The 17325-nt window shown below is 44.5% G+C and overlaps 1 protein-coding gene and 1 long non-coding RNA gene across 5 annotated transcripts in view; one reads left to right on the top strand and one right to left on the bottom strand.

Moving 5' to 3' along the window:
* The window catches only part of Chmp4b (charged multivesicular body protein 4B), a 51319-nt gene extending 35420 nt beyond the window's left edge, over positions 1–15899 (bottom strand). The window contains exon 1 of the mRNA XM_004867926.4: positions 15583–15899. Within this exon, the coding sequence (XP_004867983.1) occupies positions 15583–15772 (190 nt within the window). The 5' untranslated portion in view covers positions 15773–15899. The remainder of the gene's footprint in view (positions 1–15582) is intronic.
* On the top strand, positions 3658–9479 carry LOC110346308 (uncharacterized). Of its 4 annotated transcripts, none has more exons than XR_002390255.2 (4): positions 3658–5060; positions 7309–7384; positions 8136–8261; positions 9234–9479. It is a non-coding gene; the product is annotated as an uncharacterized LOC110346308 (long non-coding RNA). The 4 variants fall into 4 exon arrangements; XR_002390257.2 differs by having other exon boundaries at positions 8064–8261; XR_002390252.2 differs by having other exon boundaries at positions 4341–4592; positions 8064–8261.
* Positions 15900–17325: the final 1426 nt, after the last annotated feature.

Here is a 17325-nt window from a genome sequence, read left to right as displayed (position 1 = left end):
AGCTGTGTCACTTTTCACAGGCCACCTAACCTCTCTGGGCCTGGGATTTCTCTCAATATGGGCACTCTGAAGAGCAATTTCCTAAAGCTGCTTTGGCCACAAGCAGGTACTGCACAAGTTAATAAAAGGAAGAGAGCTGCTTTAATGTGCACTTGTAGGAACCTGAGGTTTTAAAGGTCCTGATATAGAAGCAGGTGGGTAAATGTTTTCCATATTCCTAAGAGGCTTAGCTACTCACAGTGAGGCCAGGACTTACACTAAGCACACAAGCCTTTGCAACCAGAGCCTGCCGCTCTTCCCCCCACTCCCAGCATCACCGTCCTACACCACTCGAGGCAGGCCAGACTCTGGCAGCTGGTTCTTTCTCCACTACCCAAACACAGGAGACAGATCCATCCCGGCCACCACAGGCAGGTCAGTGAGGCAGAGAAGTCCTGTCAGAAGAACGCACCCCCACTGTGCTCCCCAGTCACTGCTGCATTTCTGGCCCACAGGGCTGAGGCTGCTCAGCCCCATCAGAAATCTGTGCCTGGTTCACCAAAAGGCTGACACTAAAATCAGAGGACGGCTACTGATCCAAACAAGGCTCGAGTGCCAGGAGAGATGCCCTCCAGCATCTATGCTGCTCGCCTGGTCTGCAGCTCAAGGGAGCAGCTGAAAGCCATTATTCAGCTCTGGCCTCTGAATCAGGGAATCAAAATCGAAAAATGTCTAGCACTTTCTACAAAAGAGCCTGTGGCTGCCCTCAACTTTTACAATGAGCAGGGATGTACTCGAGCTGTTAACAGACAATGAATGCTAAGCTACTCCATCTTTTATCCAGCAAAGCGGCTTGGAGCATACCTGGCTCTCTGGAGAGTTACTGTAATATGGCACTTGTTGACTCAGAACAGGAGAGCAGGAATCTCTGCATCCTTATAATGTTGTTATTGAGAAAACAAAGTCCCCGCGGTTGGAAGGCACTTGCCCAAACATACCAGTGACAGCCAGAACTAGAACCTGCTGCACAGTGTCTTGAAGCCCCAGGATCTGCTGGACTATCCTGGGTGACAGAGGGTACATTCAGGAGCAGGAACCTTAACAGAAAGCTGAGAACTCAAGAAAAGGAATGAGAAGGAGTAAGTTCTCAAATTTTTGTGAATGGGATAGCAGAGTCTGGGCCGAACTTGAAATGTATGGCCTTAGCAGCCAAGCCTGCGTAATCCCAGCACTCAGGAAGCTGAGCCAGGAGGGTCACCATAGGTTCAAGGCCAGCCTGGGCTACACAGTGAGTTGAGACCAGCCTGAACTACATAGTGAGACTCCGTCTCAAAAAGCAAAACAAACAAAAGAAATAGAGGTCAAGCTGGTGTGATGGCACACATCTACAATCCTAGCACTCCGGAGGCTGATGAAGCAAGACTGAGAATTTGAGGCAAGCTTGGACTACAAAGTGAGCCCCTGCCTCAAAAAAGCAAAATGAAAAAGAAACAGAGGTCACTGTCACCCAAGAGAAATAACTATCTCTTTTTTTGAATCAAAGATATACATGAAGAGATTAAATACTATAATCCTGAAGATCACAGCTACTTGCGTGAATCAGTCAGCTGGGAGAGAAGCACAATACAAGGCAGTCAAGGGCCTGCCTATGAACAGAGGCCTGGTGGGACTAGTTTCAGCAGGGAGGACCTGCCCTTACCTCCGTAACCCGAGACAGCCTTGGCACGGAGAAAAGCTGCTGTTCTGTCTCTTCCCAGCTGCCCAGGATGTATTGAGCAGAAGGGGAACCCAGGAGAAGTAACAAGAGAAAAGGCAGTGACCCACAGGACTTCCCTTATAAGGCAGCCTCCAGCAGCCTCATTCCCTCAAGCAGTGATGGGCAGAAAACGAACCAAGGGGGAAGTTCACCAAGGCAATGCAGGGCAGGGACTGCTGCGCTGCCTTCCAAGCACACACACACTGCTCTCAAGATACAGAAAGTATCCCTACTGCATGTGCCTCACAAATTCAACCTAACACAACCTAGCACCCAGAGCCTCCGCTGGTAGGCTGCACCCCACCCTTCCAGGTCCTCTCCACCTGGGCACCACCCCTGACCCCTCAAGCCCTTCCCTCCCCTCAGCACACACAGCACAAGCTAATCTCTGCCTGCTCCCCCCTCCAAGCAATTCCTTCTGCCTGGAATGGTCCTACCCCCTTCTGACCCAGATCTCATTCATCTGTCAATTCCCAGCTCAGAACCCTCCCCTCCCTGGCAGTGTCATCAGTTTCCCAGTTGAACTCATTTCTCCCTCCTTCCTTCTCTTACCATACTTGTGAATACCAACAACAGTGAGCCTTATTGGGCCTTATTTTAGAGATAGCTGTGCACTGTCTGACCTTTTCCCCAGCACCCATGAGACTAGGAGCTCCTGGAGAGTAAGAATAAGAACTCCATGTCCCACACAGTCCCACATGTGCAGTTTCACAGTGAATGCACAAGATGTTTGTCTAACTGGGTGAAACTTAAACAACCTTTCTCCTTTTACCACCTTCATCTGACAAAAACAGCCTCATCCTGGGATGCCAAGCAGGACTCTCAGCTTCTAAATCTGAGAGTGGCTAGCTTTTTTAAGGGGCCCTTTGTGTGGCCTGGATTCTCTGGCTCTTACCTCTCAAATAAGAATAATGGATTTGTCAGAGAAGCTGAGTGCTTCAAGATGAGAGGCTCTGGAAACACAGATTGTCAAGTTCAAGGCCATTATTTTAAACTCCCCTTAGACCTAAGCACCATTTACCAACTAATGCTAGGAACTTAAAGCTTGTTTCTAGCCAAATGCCTCTTCTTTGATCACAAATGCCCTTGTGTATTGCTGTTGAGAGAGCTGCACTGAGAACTCTGGGTAGCTTATTGGCTTTTTACTTCCAGACTGGAGAGATTTCTATCTCCAGTGTGGAGACAGATAGTTCATGGTTTCAGGAAAAGCCCAGAATTCAGGCCTGTTGCTCTCTCAAATCTCCTGGTATAGCAGTCAGTTCTCAACCTGTAGGTTGTGAGCCCATGGGGTTCAGATACCACTCGGGGGCTCTGTGAATGTGCCTAAGCACTGGCTGCACAGTAAATGAGGAATATATCACACGATAATACAAGCAGAAGCATCTACCACTGGACCATCTCCTACCACTTGTATCAGACACAGTCCTAAAATTGAGACATAGGCTGGGTGCGGTGGCACATGCTTATAATCCCAGCACTTGGGAGACTGAAGCAGGAAGACCACAAGTTTGAGCCCAATAGGGGCAACTTAGCAAGACTCTATCTCAAAATACAAAATGGGCTGGAGACATAGCTCAGTGCAAAGGTTCTGGATTCAATCCCTTGTCCTGCCAAAAAGAAAAAGAGGTACTCTAAGAGGTGTCCCCAGCCCTTTATGACTCGCTTTTCCTTAGACCAGCCTCTGAAGTTCTACAGTAGTATCTGCCACATCTTACAAACCCTAGAGCAGTGATGGTGAACATTTTAGAGCTTTCAATGATATAAACAGCCCGCTGCAGCACATGCATAGGTTTGCCACCACTGCCCTAGAGCAATGGTGCTCAACTAAGGAGGTTTTGCCCTCCTAGAAGAAAGTCAGCAATATCTGGAGTCATTTTAGTTTTCTTAACTGCAGGAGGAGATAACCTAGACATCTACTGGATAGAAGCCAAAGATGCTGTAAACATCCTGCAATGTACAGAACAAGTCTTCTACAACAGAGAATTATCCACTCCAAAATGCCATCGTGCCAAGGCTAAGAAATAGTGCTCTAGAGGGCAGAAAAAATAAGCTTAGCATGAGGAAAGACAGAAATGAAGCAGGGAAATGCACAACGCTGCTGTCATTGCAGACTGTAAATGAGCACAAATGACCAAAGGTTCTTTTTTTTTTTTTTTTTTGGTATCAGGGATCGAACTCAGGTCTTTCCGGTTGTGAAGCAGGCAGTGGAACCACTGAGCTAAATCCCCAGCCGACCAAAGGTTTTTAAACCATTCCAAACCCTGTAAACAGTCTAGTCTTCTCTTTGGCCCTGATCCCATGGTGTAGCTCATGATCTGGGTACTCCTAAGACCCCCCACCCAAACCTATCCTCCTCAACATGGCCCATGCCCACTACTCACAAACAGCCTTGCCTTAGCTGGCAGGGGACTCTGAGCTTCAGCATCAACAGGAAGAACCCAGGATGGCAGCATGGCCCACCAGGAAAACACTGAAGAGGGTTCTAGCTTTGACTCTGCCTTTAGGAAAACCACTCAACCACTCTGAGGCTAGTTTCCTCTTCTGCAAAATGGAGCTAAAAATCACAGGCTTCCCTACTTAACTTACAGACTTCTCTGAGTTTCAAAACCAGATTATGTATGTGAAAGTGCTTTGGATGCCATAAAATCCTGTTCAAATGTGAAGCACTCCCCTATAGATGCTCACACTGTGGAGAGGATATTATAAAAATTATTCCCAATGATAGGATTCTATCCAGTGGTATCTATGTGCACTCTGGAATATGGAGTTCTGGCCTCCTAGGAACATGAAGGACACCAGAACCCACTGTGATGCAGTCCACTCCAGGATCCCCAAGGCACAAAGCTGAGTCTGCCCGGTGAGTCATACAATCAGAACCTCGCCTTTCTCATCTCTAAAATGGGATAACACCACTTAATGCAGAGGTTGTTGAAAAGATCAATATAATCAAGTTTGGCATTTCCCAGAGAAAGAGGATGATAATTTCTGATGATTTTTTTCTTCAGACAAGAATTTTTAAAATATGAAATGCAGTGATTTTAGAATGATGAAAATCACTTTTGTTGCTATACCGTTCTGTCCTAAAGCCTCTAAAGCCTAAGCAGCACTAGAGGCCTGTGCAGCTGTGACCCTGGTGCCCTGTCTAGAACCAACAAGCTGAGTGGCAGGCAGGCTGATTCCAGCTCCCTTATCAGCATCGTCACAGAAGGCAATCAGCACTGTTACGGTCTGACACTCAAATCTCCTAACTCCACACTTGCCAAGCAATCAGTGACAACTTGCTGCCTGTGTGCAGGAGTCAAATGGGAAAAAATGCTCTGGAGAGGTGAGAGCAACTAATCCACTAAAGGAAGAATTAAGAAACTAGCAATTATTCAGGATTTAACATGCTCCCGCCAGCTTGAACCACTGGTGGTACGTGTATGACTGTCCCATTAGGCAGCTTGTACCACTGGTGATACAAATGGATCTAATCATTTTTATCAGTCTTTGTACTAATAAAATTAATAAGAAGTCTACTAAATAAATAAATAAATAGGAAGTCTACAAATGGACTAAATCTAATTAGTTGCTTGAATTTCAATAATTACTGCCCAAATATAAATATTAATACTATTCATACCAATTTTAAAATTATTACAATTAGCAATAATTTTATTTCATTAAATTAAAATAAATTTATTTATATTCATGAACAGTATCAACAATTCTCTAAATTTTAACACAGAAATCTTATAAGTACTCCACATTGCAGATGTATATAATATGCATATACAACTGCTATACCACAGATTAGCTGTATTATAATTTTTTATACCATTTTAGTGTTTTCCTTAAGGAACTGTAATATGATGACATCTGGTCTGCTAAATCAACACCTTTGCATTACTGTAACCAGAGACCCACCTGAGAAGCAGTACAGGCCATCCAATGGGACAATCATGCATATACTACCAGTGGTTCAAGTTTGTGGGAACAATCGAATTCAAATCAGAGCTGTTCAGCAGTGAGAAATACGAATTATACAGCCCTGTCATGAACGTGTTAAGGGTTAGCATTTTCAGTCACTGTCCTATAAACTGCAGGACACCAACATAATCACATTCCTCATTTTAATGGGAAGTCACTAAGTAAACATTCTTTCAGGTCACCTAGCATGGGTAGCAACTCCTCTCCAAACCTCTCCAGAGAATAGTAGCCAGGGTATACACATGGACAAGTCTTGTTTCTGCTTTTACAATTATCAGATTTTATAAAGATCACAAACAAGGAATTTAGAGTTCCTGCTTATGTGGACAGTAAAGAATCCATTCCTCAGGTTTCTTAGTTCCTACTTCCTTTTGTAGGAAGTAAGACAATGATAATCAATTGATCTAACTAAATTAATTAAGCAAATTATCAGAATAAAATATGCCTTAAATTTAGTTTCAAAGCTAATTATTATTATCATTTTTTTTTTTGGTACCGGGGATTGAACTCTGGTCCTTGCGCTTGTGAAGCAGGCAGCAGAACCACTGAGCTAAATCCCCGGCCCAAAGCTAATTATTTTATGACAAAACTAAGTTAAACATTGATCCATTCTTATCTCCTCTCTTCCCCTATTCATATAAAGCACAAATTTATGTATTCATTCATTCATTCGTTCAAGACAGGGTCTCACTATGTAGTTCAAACTGGCCCTGAACTCACTCTGCAGCCCAGGCTGGCCTCAATCTACCTTCAAACCTCCTGCCTCAGCCTCCCCACTACTGGAATTACAGGCATGCGCCACCATGCCCGGTAGACAAAGTGCTTTTAATAAGCACTGTATATTATTTCCACATTACTGATTTTTCTTTCTCAGAAAACTTTTCCTATTAATTCATAGTTACGAGCACTTGTATATTCTTTTACTTCCTTTCTGCCTTAACATTCCAGTTCTCTTTCAAAATAATAATTCAATAAAACACAGACTAAAAGTTCTGTGTCGTGAGATTGTTCCAGCTCCCTCCACTGTATATCAAGTACTCTGAATTATGAGTACGCTTTAGGACAGATCACCCTGTATTTTGACTTTCTGTTTACCTGCCCAGCACTCTAACTAGACTGCAAGCACCTCAGAGTCAATGAATTGACTTCCTCTGTACTTACCTAACAACTAGGACAGAGTCTGGCACATAGCTCCAGTTAAAACATGCTTATTTTATCAAATGGATTCATGAACCAAGCGAAAGTTTCCAGCTACCTTCTTTTAAGATGGATCACCTGAAATTAAATGTAAATGTCTACCTGTACAGCATTAAGACCAAAATATCTAGAACAATAAGACCAAAATATCTGGAACAATAAGACCAAAATATCTAGAATATCTCAACAATGGATTCTCCAAGTACTGCATGATGTCTAAATTTGTTTCAAAATCCCTCTAAGCTTTAGTGAGCACACAAACCACCCAGGGATCTCATAAAAATGCTGATTCTTCTGTAAGTCAGGATACAGCCTTGAAGTCTGCATTTTAGCAATTTCCCATAGTTCTCATAGGCCACACTGAGTACCAAGGTTGTATAATAAATACTGTATTCTGTTTTTTGCAGCTGAAGAAGCTGATGCTCAGAAATATGAGGAAACTTGCCCAGGATCCCAAAACTACGGAGTAGAATGTGAACTCAGGTCTCTTGGCCCCAAAGCCAGCACCACTGCACTAACCCTTTAAGCTAGATAGCCACAACCAGAGATGCACAATTTTCCATCATCCCTCAAACAGCCAGCTTTGCCCTTTAAGGAAGGAGGAGGTAAAGCTACAAACACCAGCTATGAAAGAATCAAGCTAATCAGCTGCTCACGTTAACTTCATCCACTCAGTCCTTCAGCTAAGACTTCTTACAAATTGAACAAGCAAGAAGTTAGGGGTGTAGCTCAGTGGTAGAGCACATGCTTAGCATTTGAGGCCCTAGATTCAATCCCCAGTGCCAAAAGAAAACACAGGGGCAGCTAATGTTATGAGTTCCTTTACTAAAAGTCGCAGGAAGTAGGACTGCTTGGGGGGCAGGGGGGGCGGGGGGGGGGCTCTGTCTCAGGGAAATAGGAATTAGCAGAGCCAAAAGCACACAGAACCAAATTAATTCCTAAACAAATACCTTGGCCTTCATGTTCTGTGTGTGATGTGCTGCTCAGACCTTGGCTGGAACATTCTGAGTACTCAGCTCGGCCCACTGCACACTTTGAGAGCAACACTGATGGACAGAACATTCAGAGGACAGTAACAAGGAGGGAACACAAACACCAGCCAAAGGACAGTCAGTGCAACAGAAGTGTGCAGGCCTGAGATGTAAGCACCATCTTTCTATAGCCCTCATGCAGGAGGAGGATCAGGCCTGTTCTTTGTGGCCCCAGGACACAGAATTAGCAACCTGTTTTCTAGTTCACAGCTGCCTAGTGTCAAAGCTGAGGTTTGCCCCCAAGCATTCTGCCTCCAAGAAGACTCTACATTTTTTTCAGCCACCCAGGCTGCTTCCCTATGGAGCTACTACCCCAACCTGCATCTGAGGTAGGTACTACAAGAAGATAGATCTTGGTTCCAAATAAGACAGGTGACTGTACAGAGCTATCCAAAGACAGAGTTAGGCTGTGGTGTGGGACAAAAGAGTACCTAATACAGCCTGTCAACAGAGGGGTTCAACTGGAGGAAAATGGCTTGAGAGGAATACTGGGCATTAGCTGGCTGGCTAGGTGATAACCAGCATCCCCAAAGAAAAATTAATCTTTTTTTTTTTTTTTTTGGTACCAGGGATTGAACTCGGGTCCTTGTGCTTGCGCAGCAGGTGGCGAAACCACTGAGCTAATCCCCGGCCCAAAAATTAATCTTTTACTGTTGTGTTTTCCTCTAATACTCATTTGTATACTCAAGTTTACCTTTCATCAGTTATTTGACTTGTGTCTTCCATGCTGAACTGAGTCACTGTGGAGAGAAAGCAGTGTCATATCCAGCATCATATCTTCATTGGGCCTAAGATCAAATGTGGGAAACCAAGGAGCATATCTCTCTATGTGCCACGAATTTTGCTTGGCACTTCACAAACAACTCATTCCATACCCTCACAAGAGCCCTACAGAGGGACAGTGGTAGTCCCTTTTTACAGATGGGCAGATGAGACTCAGAAGAGGATAGGTAACTGCCAAGGTTCTGCTGGTGAGTGGTAAAGCTGCACGCAAACCATGAATCTTTTGTCTATACCACCACACTGCCTTCCACCTAGAAGAAGCACAATATATGTCTGCTGACTGGAGCCCAATACCTCAAAAGCCTGCCAGTGCTATACCAGCCAGGTCTGTGGTTTCTTGTTGCTCTACTCAAGTTTTCCTTCCCAATCTAGTCATCCATCCTAAAAATGACCAATCTAAAATTGTTGCTTTTCACTATCTTCTCTCTCACTCACTCTATTTTAAAGACAGTGGCACAGCACAAAACAATTCTGGGCAAGAGGACCAAGTTTTCATTGACCTTTTCTCTTCCCAACAGGCCCTGGCTCTGTGTATGAGCCCTGAAACACTGGAAACAAGTTAGATGCTAGCTCCTGCCTCAGAGACTGGTGGCCTGCACACATCTTCACAGGCTGTTCTCCAGTATCTCACTCTTCACAACTCAACCCAGCTCTGGACAACTCAAGATTTCCCCAGCACTCCAGGCTGGCTCAAATGTCCTCCTGTTTAGTTAAAATTCCAAATAAAATCTATCTTTAATTTCAAATCATATTATAAACCTACTCTGCAGGCATTCAAAAAAAAAGTAATCTCCCTGCCAAAGGGGGCAAAAAAGAATTCTGTCATTTGCATCAAAGATGCCAGCATGTTTAGAGAGTCAACACACAGGACCTCTCTGACAAGCCACCTGTCTTTTTCTTTTTCTTGGTACCAGGGATCGAACTCAGGACCTTGTGCTTGCCAGGCAGACACAGCACCACTGAGCTACATCCCTGGCCCCACCTGTCTTAAAAAGTAAACCAAACCCAGTTTGGGCAATCATTTCTTCAAACAAGAAACGTAAGAATTGGGCTGGGAATTTAGCTCAGTGGTGCCACCCCTGCCTCATAAGCTCAAGGTCCCGAGTTCGATCCCCGATACCAAAACAAAACAAAACAAAAAGAAATATAAGTATCACCAAGGGAAATTCCCAGTCCTCAGTTCCCTGGGTAGGTTTCAGGTTCTCCATCCCTGGGATGTTGGGATAGGAGATCCTGCTTGCACATGCACCATTAAGATACTACGGCTTGGGGCTAGGGATTTAGCTCAGTGGTTCTGCCGCCTGCCTCGAAAGCGCAAGGTCTGGAGTTCGATCCCCAGTACCAAAAAAAAAAAAGATATTATGGCTTTCAACCTGATGCCTTGATATTCCAGAGAACCAAATGGTCACCTTCACTATAAATTTAACTTATTAAGATGTCTTCCCATATGCTGATGTTTTAGAGCAATTTTATTAAACATGAGAATGCCATCCTTGTTCCAGCAATGAGCAGAACTAAATGAAGATATATTTCCCATGAGCTCCTGGCCTCTCTGCATCAAATATTCTCAGCTGAACCTAAATTAACCTGTAAACGAACTAATTTGCATCCATAAATCCACAGAAATGTACCAATGTATAGAGTTTAAGATACTCAGTCTCCACTTCCCAATCTCATACAATTCTCTTATTAAACTACAATATGATCCTTTCTACAAACCATTTTCCTCTTTATAAAAATAGGAAAAAAGGGAGACCTAAACCACCTACGGTAGATATTTCCTTAGCTAGTTACCATGCCATAAAAAGAAAAAAATCTTTGATACATTTATTTTTCTTAGGGAGAAAACCCACAGAGCAGTTTACAAAGGTACCATAAAACACGTAAATTTGAAGCCAGGCATGGTGGTGCACACCTGTAATCCCAACACTGGTCAGTCTGAGTCTACCTGAGGAACTTGAGGATCACCTCAAGTTCAAGGCCAGCCTGGGCTACATGGTGAGTTCAAGGACAGCCTGAACTATATGGCAAGACCTGTCTCAAAAAACCAAAACCAAAAAGTCTTAATATTTGTCAGCTCACCTAGACCACAATTCCAGTTTCCATCCAGCTCTCAGTGAGAGAACTTTTCCGTTCTGACAATTAAACCCCAGAAATCTGATCACTGATAACTTTATCAAAAAGAAAATACTTAATCAACAGCCACAAAGTGGCATACTCTTTCCCTACTTATACCTAATCTTCACTGCCATTATGTGAGAATAATACTTCGTAAGTGATGATATCTAAGTTTTTAGATAGCAGGGACAGTGTCCAGTTAACCTCCATATTCTCAGCACTGATCATGAGGCCTAGGACACAGAGCCTGCTATATGACTGAGAATGAATATATGACTAAAGGAAAAGAAAAGAAATCTGGAAAAAAAAATACAGCCAAGTATGGTGGGGCATGCCTGTAATCCTAGCAACTTGGGAGTCTGAGGCAGGAAGATCACTGCAAGTTCCAGGCCAGCCTGAGCTACACAGTGAGTTCAAGGCCAGCCTGAACTACATAGTGAGACCCTGCATGCAACCCCAATTTTTCTCTGCCTAGAACACCCTGGAAATAATCCAGTTGAACTTCTGAATTTTGTCTGTCTGTTTATCTGTTTGTTTTACCACCACACCCAGCTTCTAAGGTTTGTTTAAAGGACAGTTTAGTATCCTTTCAAAGTGTACGTCACCACTGCAGATTCAGCCCAGTGGTTCCGGCACCTGCCTCATAAGTGCAAAGTCCTGAGTTCGATCCCCAGTGCCAAAGGGGGGGGTGGTGTACATCACCAAGGCAATATCCACATTGGCTACATGTGCCACAGGACAAGGGTTGGTCCTGTCTCATTTCTTTTTCCTCCACTCAGCACTGTATCTTGTATAGGTGGGGCATTTAATAAGCTGAGCAGTGACAAAGGCCATAACAACACACCTCTGGAAAACATGGAATAAACAGAACACATAAACTGGGCATGGCGGTGCATGCCTGTAATCCCAGCACCTGGAAGGCTACGCCAGGAGGACTGTCACAAGTTCAAGGCCAGCCTGGGCTACATTTCGAGACCCTGTTTCAATCCCCTCCCCTCAAAAAACCAGATCACATAATGCCCACAGCCACCAGATTAACTGGTCTGAACTGAATTACAACCCTCTTAAGACTCATTTTCCTCTCTGTACAATGGAAATAATAGAATACATTCACAAGATTGTTTTTATTTAATAAATACCTATTCATAAATAAATAGTTACTGAGCATTAATCACGTGCCAGGCACTGTGCTGGGGTCGTAACAATGAACAAGACCATAACACCCTGCCTCGTGGAGTCAGTCTCAGTGGATACTGTGAGACTCACAGGAAATGGGATTTTACAAACTTCAAAAACTACACTATAACGAGGTATCACTCTCTTCTGTTTCTCAACTCAGGTTATTGGATCATACTCTTCCTCCTCCTCTCTTTCATCCTGCCCACTTCCACAATTCCAATAAACCACCAAGTCCCTGGTTCTCCTTTAGAAGTCTCTGACATGTATTAATTTCTTTTCTAGCCTTCTACGCTTCTGTTCTAGACCCTTTGTTTCCACCTGAATAACTTCAAGTCTCCCTATAATGATGATTCTGGCAAACATTTATTGATTTCTTACCATATGGCAGGCACTCTGCTAGGAGCTTTGCATGCATAACATTTTTAATCCTGTAAGACAGATACTATGACCCTGACCAACAAAAGAGGAATTAGGGTAGAGAAACCTGCCCCAGGCACATAACTGGTAAGTAGAGAAATAACAGCTCTAGTCCAGGCCTGTGAGATTCGATCCTTATCCCTTAGTGGACTCTTGCCTCAGTCCCTTTCTGGTCAGTGTACACACCATTGTTTACGCTGCTGATGGAATGTGGTTTCAAAAATCCAAGGGGGGGCCGGGGATTTAGCTCAGTGGTTCCACCACCTGCCTCAAAAGTGAAAGGTCCTGAGTTCGATCTCCGGTATCAAAAAAAAAAAAAAATCCAAGGGGATGGACTAGTTGAGCATGGTGGTTCACCCCTGTAATCCTAGCAGTTGGAAGGCTGAGGCTGCCGAGGGTTCAAGACCAGCCCAGGGTATATATTGAGTTCAACATCAGAACTAAAACTGAACTAAAGAGCAAGACTCTATCTCCAAACCAAACAAACAAAAAATCCAAGTGGATATTTCTCTCTGCTTTCAAAGACAACCCTTTTCTCACCATCTCCAGGGCAGCAAGGTCCAAAGATTATGGGCCACTCTTCAGTGTTACTTATCTCCTGCCCTGCATCACACTCCAGCAAGAAGACAGTCTCACTGCTCCCCTAACACACCAAACTTCTGGCTGGCCCACACTGTTCTCCTCCCTCTGCAAAGCCCCCAGTCCTCCTCACCCTCTAGATAGGAACCTCCTCTTTGGGCCTCAGACATGCACACACTCATGCTTCAGCACTGACAGTAATAATTATTCCCCACCTACCCCTTCCCTCGTATTTTCAATCCCGATTTCCTAGAAGCCAGACATGATGTCTTATCTCTGATGTCAAAGGTCCCAGCAGAGTAGTGAGTCAATAAATAGACCAAATAAATGTTAAGGTCAAGGTGGTGCTAATACCTTCCAGCACCATCCCAAAAAAGCAAGACATTCTCCCAGAGGATGATAGTAAGGTCAGCTTATAGCAGCTCCCATCATCACTGGCAAACTCAAGTAGACAGACTACTTTAAGCAAAGTTATTACAACTAAGATTGGTACTCCAGTCTGCTGCAGTCTCTTGCCAAGCCTCTTGAAAGCCAGTTCAATCACCTGTACAACCTGCAGAAACTACAGGACTACTGCCCTCTGGGATGGGAGGAGGGATGTTGACACCCTCCTCCACCACCCTGCAATGGGGCAAGTTTTTCAAAATGCATACTGGTAAAAACCCTGACTCTAATTACCAGTGAATAATAGAGGATCCCGACTGAGAGTCATCAGAAAAAACTACAGACAGCAAAATACAGCCCTGCTTTCCACCTCCACAGGAACAACTAGAGTCCAGGCCTACACGGATGGATGCCTGCAACTGCCTGCTCATTCACTGGTCTCCCAGTTCCCACCACCTCTCCACAGAGCAGCCAGATGATGTTTGGAAACTTATCAATGATTACAACATGTTCCCGTATAATACCCTCCAGAAGCTTTCCATCCATTTAGAATCCAAAACTTTTTATCAAGAAGTTCAAGGTCCAACCCATTCCCCCATTTCACCTACTCTCCCTTGAATCACTCACTACATTCCAGAAACGAAACTCTCAGTTTTTCAGATCAGGCCAACTCCAGGCCTTTTCCTTTGCAATTCGCCTTGCCTGAAAGGCTCCTCCCCCATGTTTTTAAAGACTTAGTTCCTTCTCCACGCTCAGTTAAAACGTCACCTTTCCAAAGAGGCCTTTTCTGACAATTCTATGGAAAGTGGCATCCCTTATACCCCTCAATCCTTGTCAGATCATCTTTTTGTTTAATACTTATTACCAGCATCTCCAAAATTAATATTTTCTTCATTTATTGTCCTGTTTCTGTCTCTCTCCTATTAGGATACAGGCTGTGTTTTTTTTCACCTCTATGCATATAGTTGGATGCATTAGGCACTCAGAAAGAATTTCCAGGATATCTATTTTGACTATTAGCAGAAAAGCATCTTGGGTCAGGTTATTTTTGGACCAAAGAAAACATCTATTTAGTCCCTGCTATGTGCTTGGCACTATAAATCCATAATCTTCCCTTTAGAAGGAAAATTAACTAGCTCAAGGTTACAGCGCAGACTTCACTAGGAGACTTCTAAGTCAAATACTTGTTTGACTGCTAAACCCCTCAGCTCTGCCCCCTATCAAGAGGACTGTCACTCTATGATTCACTCTCACATTGCCATAATAAACATTTCTAAATTGCTGCTTCATAGTCATTAAACCATTTTCACATTCATCTTAAAAATACAAAGCGCTTGCTAAGAAAGTCATACAACAGGAAGTAAAGGTCCCTCAAGGATCAAACCCTGGAGTAGGGACTGGGAGGAGTCCAGCCAGTGGAGTCCATATTTTTTGGTTAAAGAGGAATGGGGAAGCGGTGAGTCACGGGGTGAAGGCTTGCAACATGGGAAGCTCTTGATAAGACCAGGATATGAGGTAACAAAAAATGAATCAGAACTGGAAGACACTTTAGGCCTCATAAGGGCCAAACTCTGGCAGATAAATGCGGAAACTTAAGCCTCAAAAGGAAAGCAACTTGCTCAAGTTCACTCAGCAAGTGAACAGAGTCTCTTCTCCCCCTCTTCTCCTTTCTTCCATCAAAGAGGCTTTTCAAGGAGACTCGAGTTAGGGGCAGGGGAGAACCAGGGGCAGCTCGGACTTCACAGGAGTCAGGAGAAACCCTGGGAGGAACCAAGAAGCACAAATATGTCAGGATGAGGGGCAGAAACGAGCCAAGGAGGGGACAGAGGCAGTGGCTGGGAAAGTGGGTGAGGCCCTAGGGAGAGGAAAAAGGCGGAAAAGAAAAGGTACAGTGTGAGAACGAAGCAAAATGCTGTGAGATCTGGGTCTGAAGGGCCCGGCAAAGTGGGAAGATCTTGAGGAGGAAGAACTTGAGGGGGAAGAAGTGGATTGAGTTTGACAGTGGAAAGCGTCCAAGATTTGGTGAGACACTGAAGGTAGTCACACGGGGAGGGGTTCCGGACAGGGAAAAGCAGGGAGCGGGTTCCCGGGTCAGAGGAGACCCAGAGACGAGTCAGACGAAGGTGGAATCGGGGCCCGGGGAACCTGAGGAAAAGAAGTAGGGAGTCTGATGGGGCCCAGCCGCCTCACCGCGCTTGTTTTTGGTTCCGTGTTTCTTGGCGGCCGTCAATTCCTGCTCGATCTTCTTCTCCAGGAACTCCTGTTTCTTGCTTAGCATCTCCTCCGTGTCCCGCAGCCGCTGGATGGCCTCCTGGGGGGTCGGGCCGCCCTTGCCGGCCTTACCCCCTCCAGCCCCGAACAGCTTTCCGAACACCGACATGGTTTCTACTCGCCGCGCCGGCCTTCGCCGCCCGCTCCGGCTCGGCTCCGGCGCCCGCTCCCGGCCCCGCCGCTCCCTGCCACCGCAGGCCTCTCCTCCGCCTCCGCCCCGAAGTTGGGCCAGGCCGCGCCACCACCCACAGGCCCCCACGCCCGGCCCTACAGGCGTCAGGGCAACACACCTCTGACCACAGCTCCCAGCGTGCAACGCGCCGGTGGTGCCGCGAATCTAATGGAGGGGGGCAAGCTGCATGCCGGGAGGCGATAGTCTTCCGGTTTGAGGCGGTCGGCGGCGCACCTTTTTGGTCCCGCTGGGGTCAAAGGGCGAGATGGTATGCTGGGAAATGTAGTCTTCTTGGAATATCTGTAAGAGTGAAAGAACAGGAAGAGCAGTAACAGTATTAAAAAGATAAGAGTTGAGGTTGGAAGAGGTGGAGCCTGCCTGTAATCCCAGAGCTCACGGAGGCTGAGACAAGAGGATTGCAAATTCGAGGCCAGCCAGGCTATTTAGCGAGACCTTGTTTCAAAATAAAAAATAATCATGTTCTGGTACAAGCACCCAATGATAAATGTAAACATATTGTATACCTAAAATGTACCAATAAAAGAATTTTTTAACATAAACAAAATAAAAAATAAAAAAGGATTAGGGATTGTAGCTCAGTATTGGGTTCAATCCACAGTAGCAGCAAAAAAATTAAAAGAAGCTGGTGCTCAGTGGTATATCCCTGAGATCAATCCCCAGCACCCAAAATAATAATAATAATTAACACTGTGCAGTCAATGATCTAGATACAATATTGTACAAAGTGCTTTACATATGTTATCATATTTAATTTTTTTAAGGAGCCAATGACAGATAATACTTGTTCCTATTTTATAAGTGAATAAACCAAGCCTCAGAAATGGAATGACTGTCTAGTGTAATGTACTACTGTATTGCTATCTGCAAATGCTGGTTGCTCTGCCTGTAATGCCTTTCTACTATTTTTTCACCTAACTGGCTTTTTGAAACCTAGAAGAGGGCTGGGGATTTAGCTCAGTGGTTCCATTGCCTGCCTTGCAAGTGCAAAAAAAAAAAAAGAAAGAAAGAAAGAAAGAAAGAAAGAAAGAAAAGAAACCTAGAGGAGTTTAGCTGCCTTGGTCCTGCACTTTAAAACCTTGAAAGCTTCAACACTTGCCCTAACTACCTGAAAAAGTTACTTCTACTCTGTGTGCTTCCCTTTTTGCAATTGAAAACTGGAAATGATGATAAGGACTTCCCAGAAGCTTGTATGAGATAGGGACTCTAAAGTGCTTATTAGAGTATACCTGGGCACACAGCAGGCAGCATGGCATGCGCTCAACACTGTGTATTTTATACCTACTTGTTCTAGATCATTATTATGGACAGTAATATGTAATTGAACTGGGGGGAGACCCAACACTTTCAAAAGTAGAAGTGTTGAGAATTTTTTTATTCCTCCTACAATAAACAAGCCCACTGGATGTAGGGCTCCATTTCATTGTTTTCCCTCATCTTTACTCAAGAATCACTTCCTTGGACTGGCAGTG

This window comes from Heterocephalus glaber, unplaced genomic scaffold, assembly GCF_053883595.1.
Source record: "Heterocephalus glaber isolate CG9 unplaced genomic scaffold, H.glaber_assembly_v1.0 deba00001532, whole genome shotgun sequence".
In the NCBI taxonomy this organism is placed as follows: domain Eukaryota; kingdom Metazoa; phylum Chordata; class Mammalia; order Rodentia; family Bathyergidae; genus Heterocephalus; species Heterocephalus glaber.
This window is presented reverse-complemented; position numbering and strand designations above follow the sequence as displayed.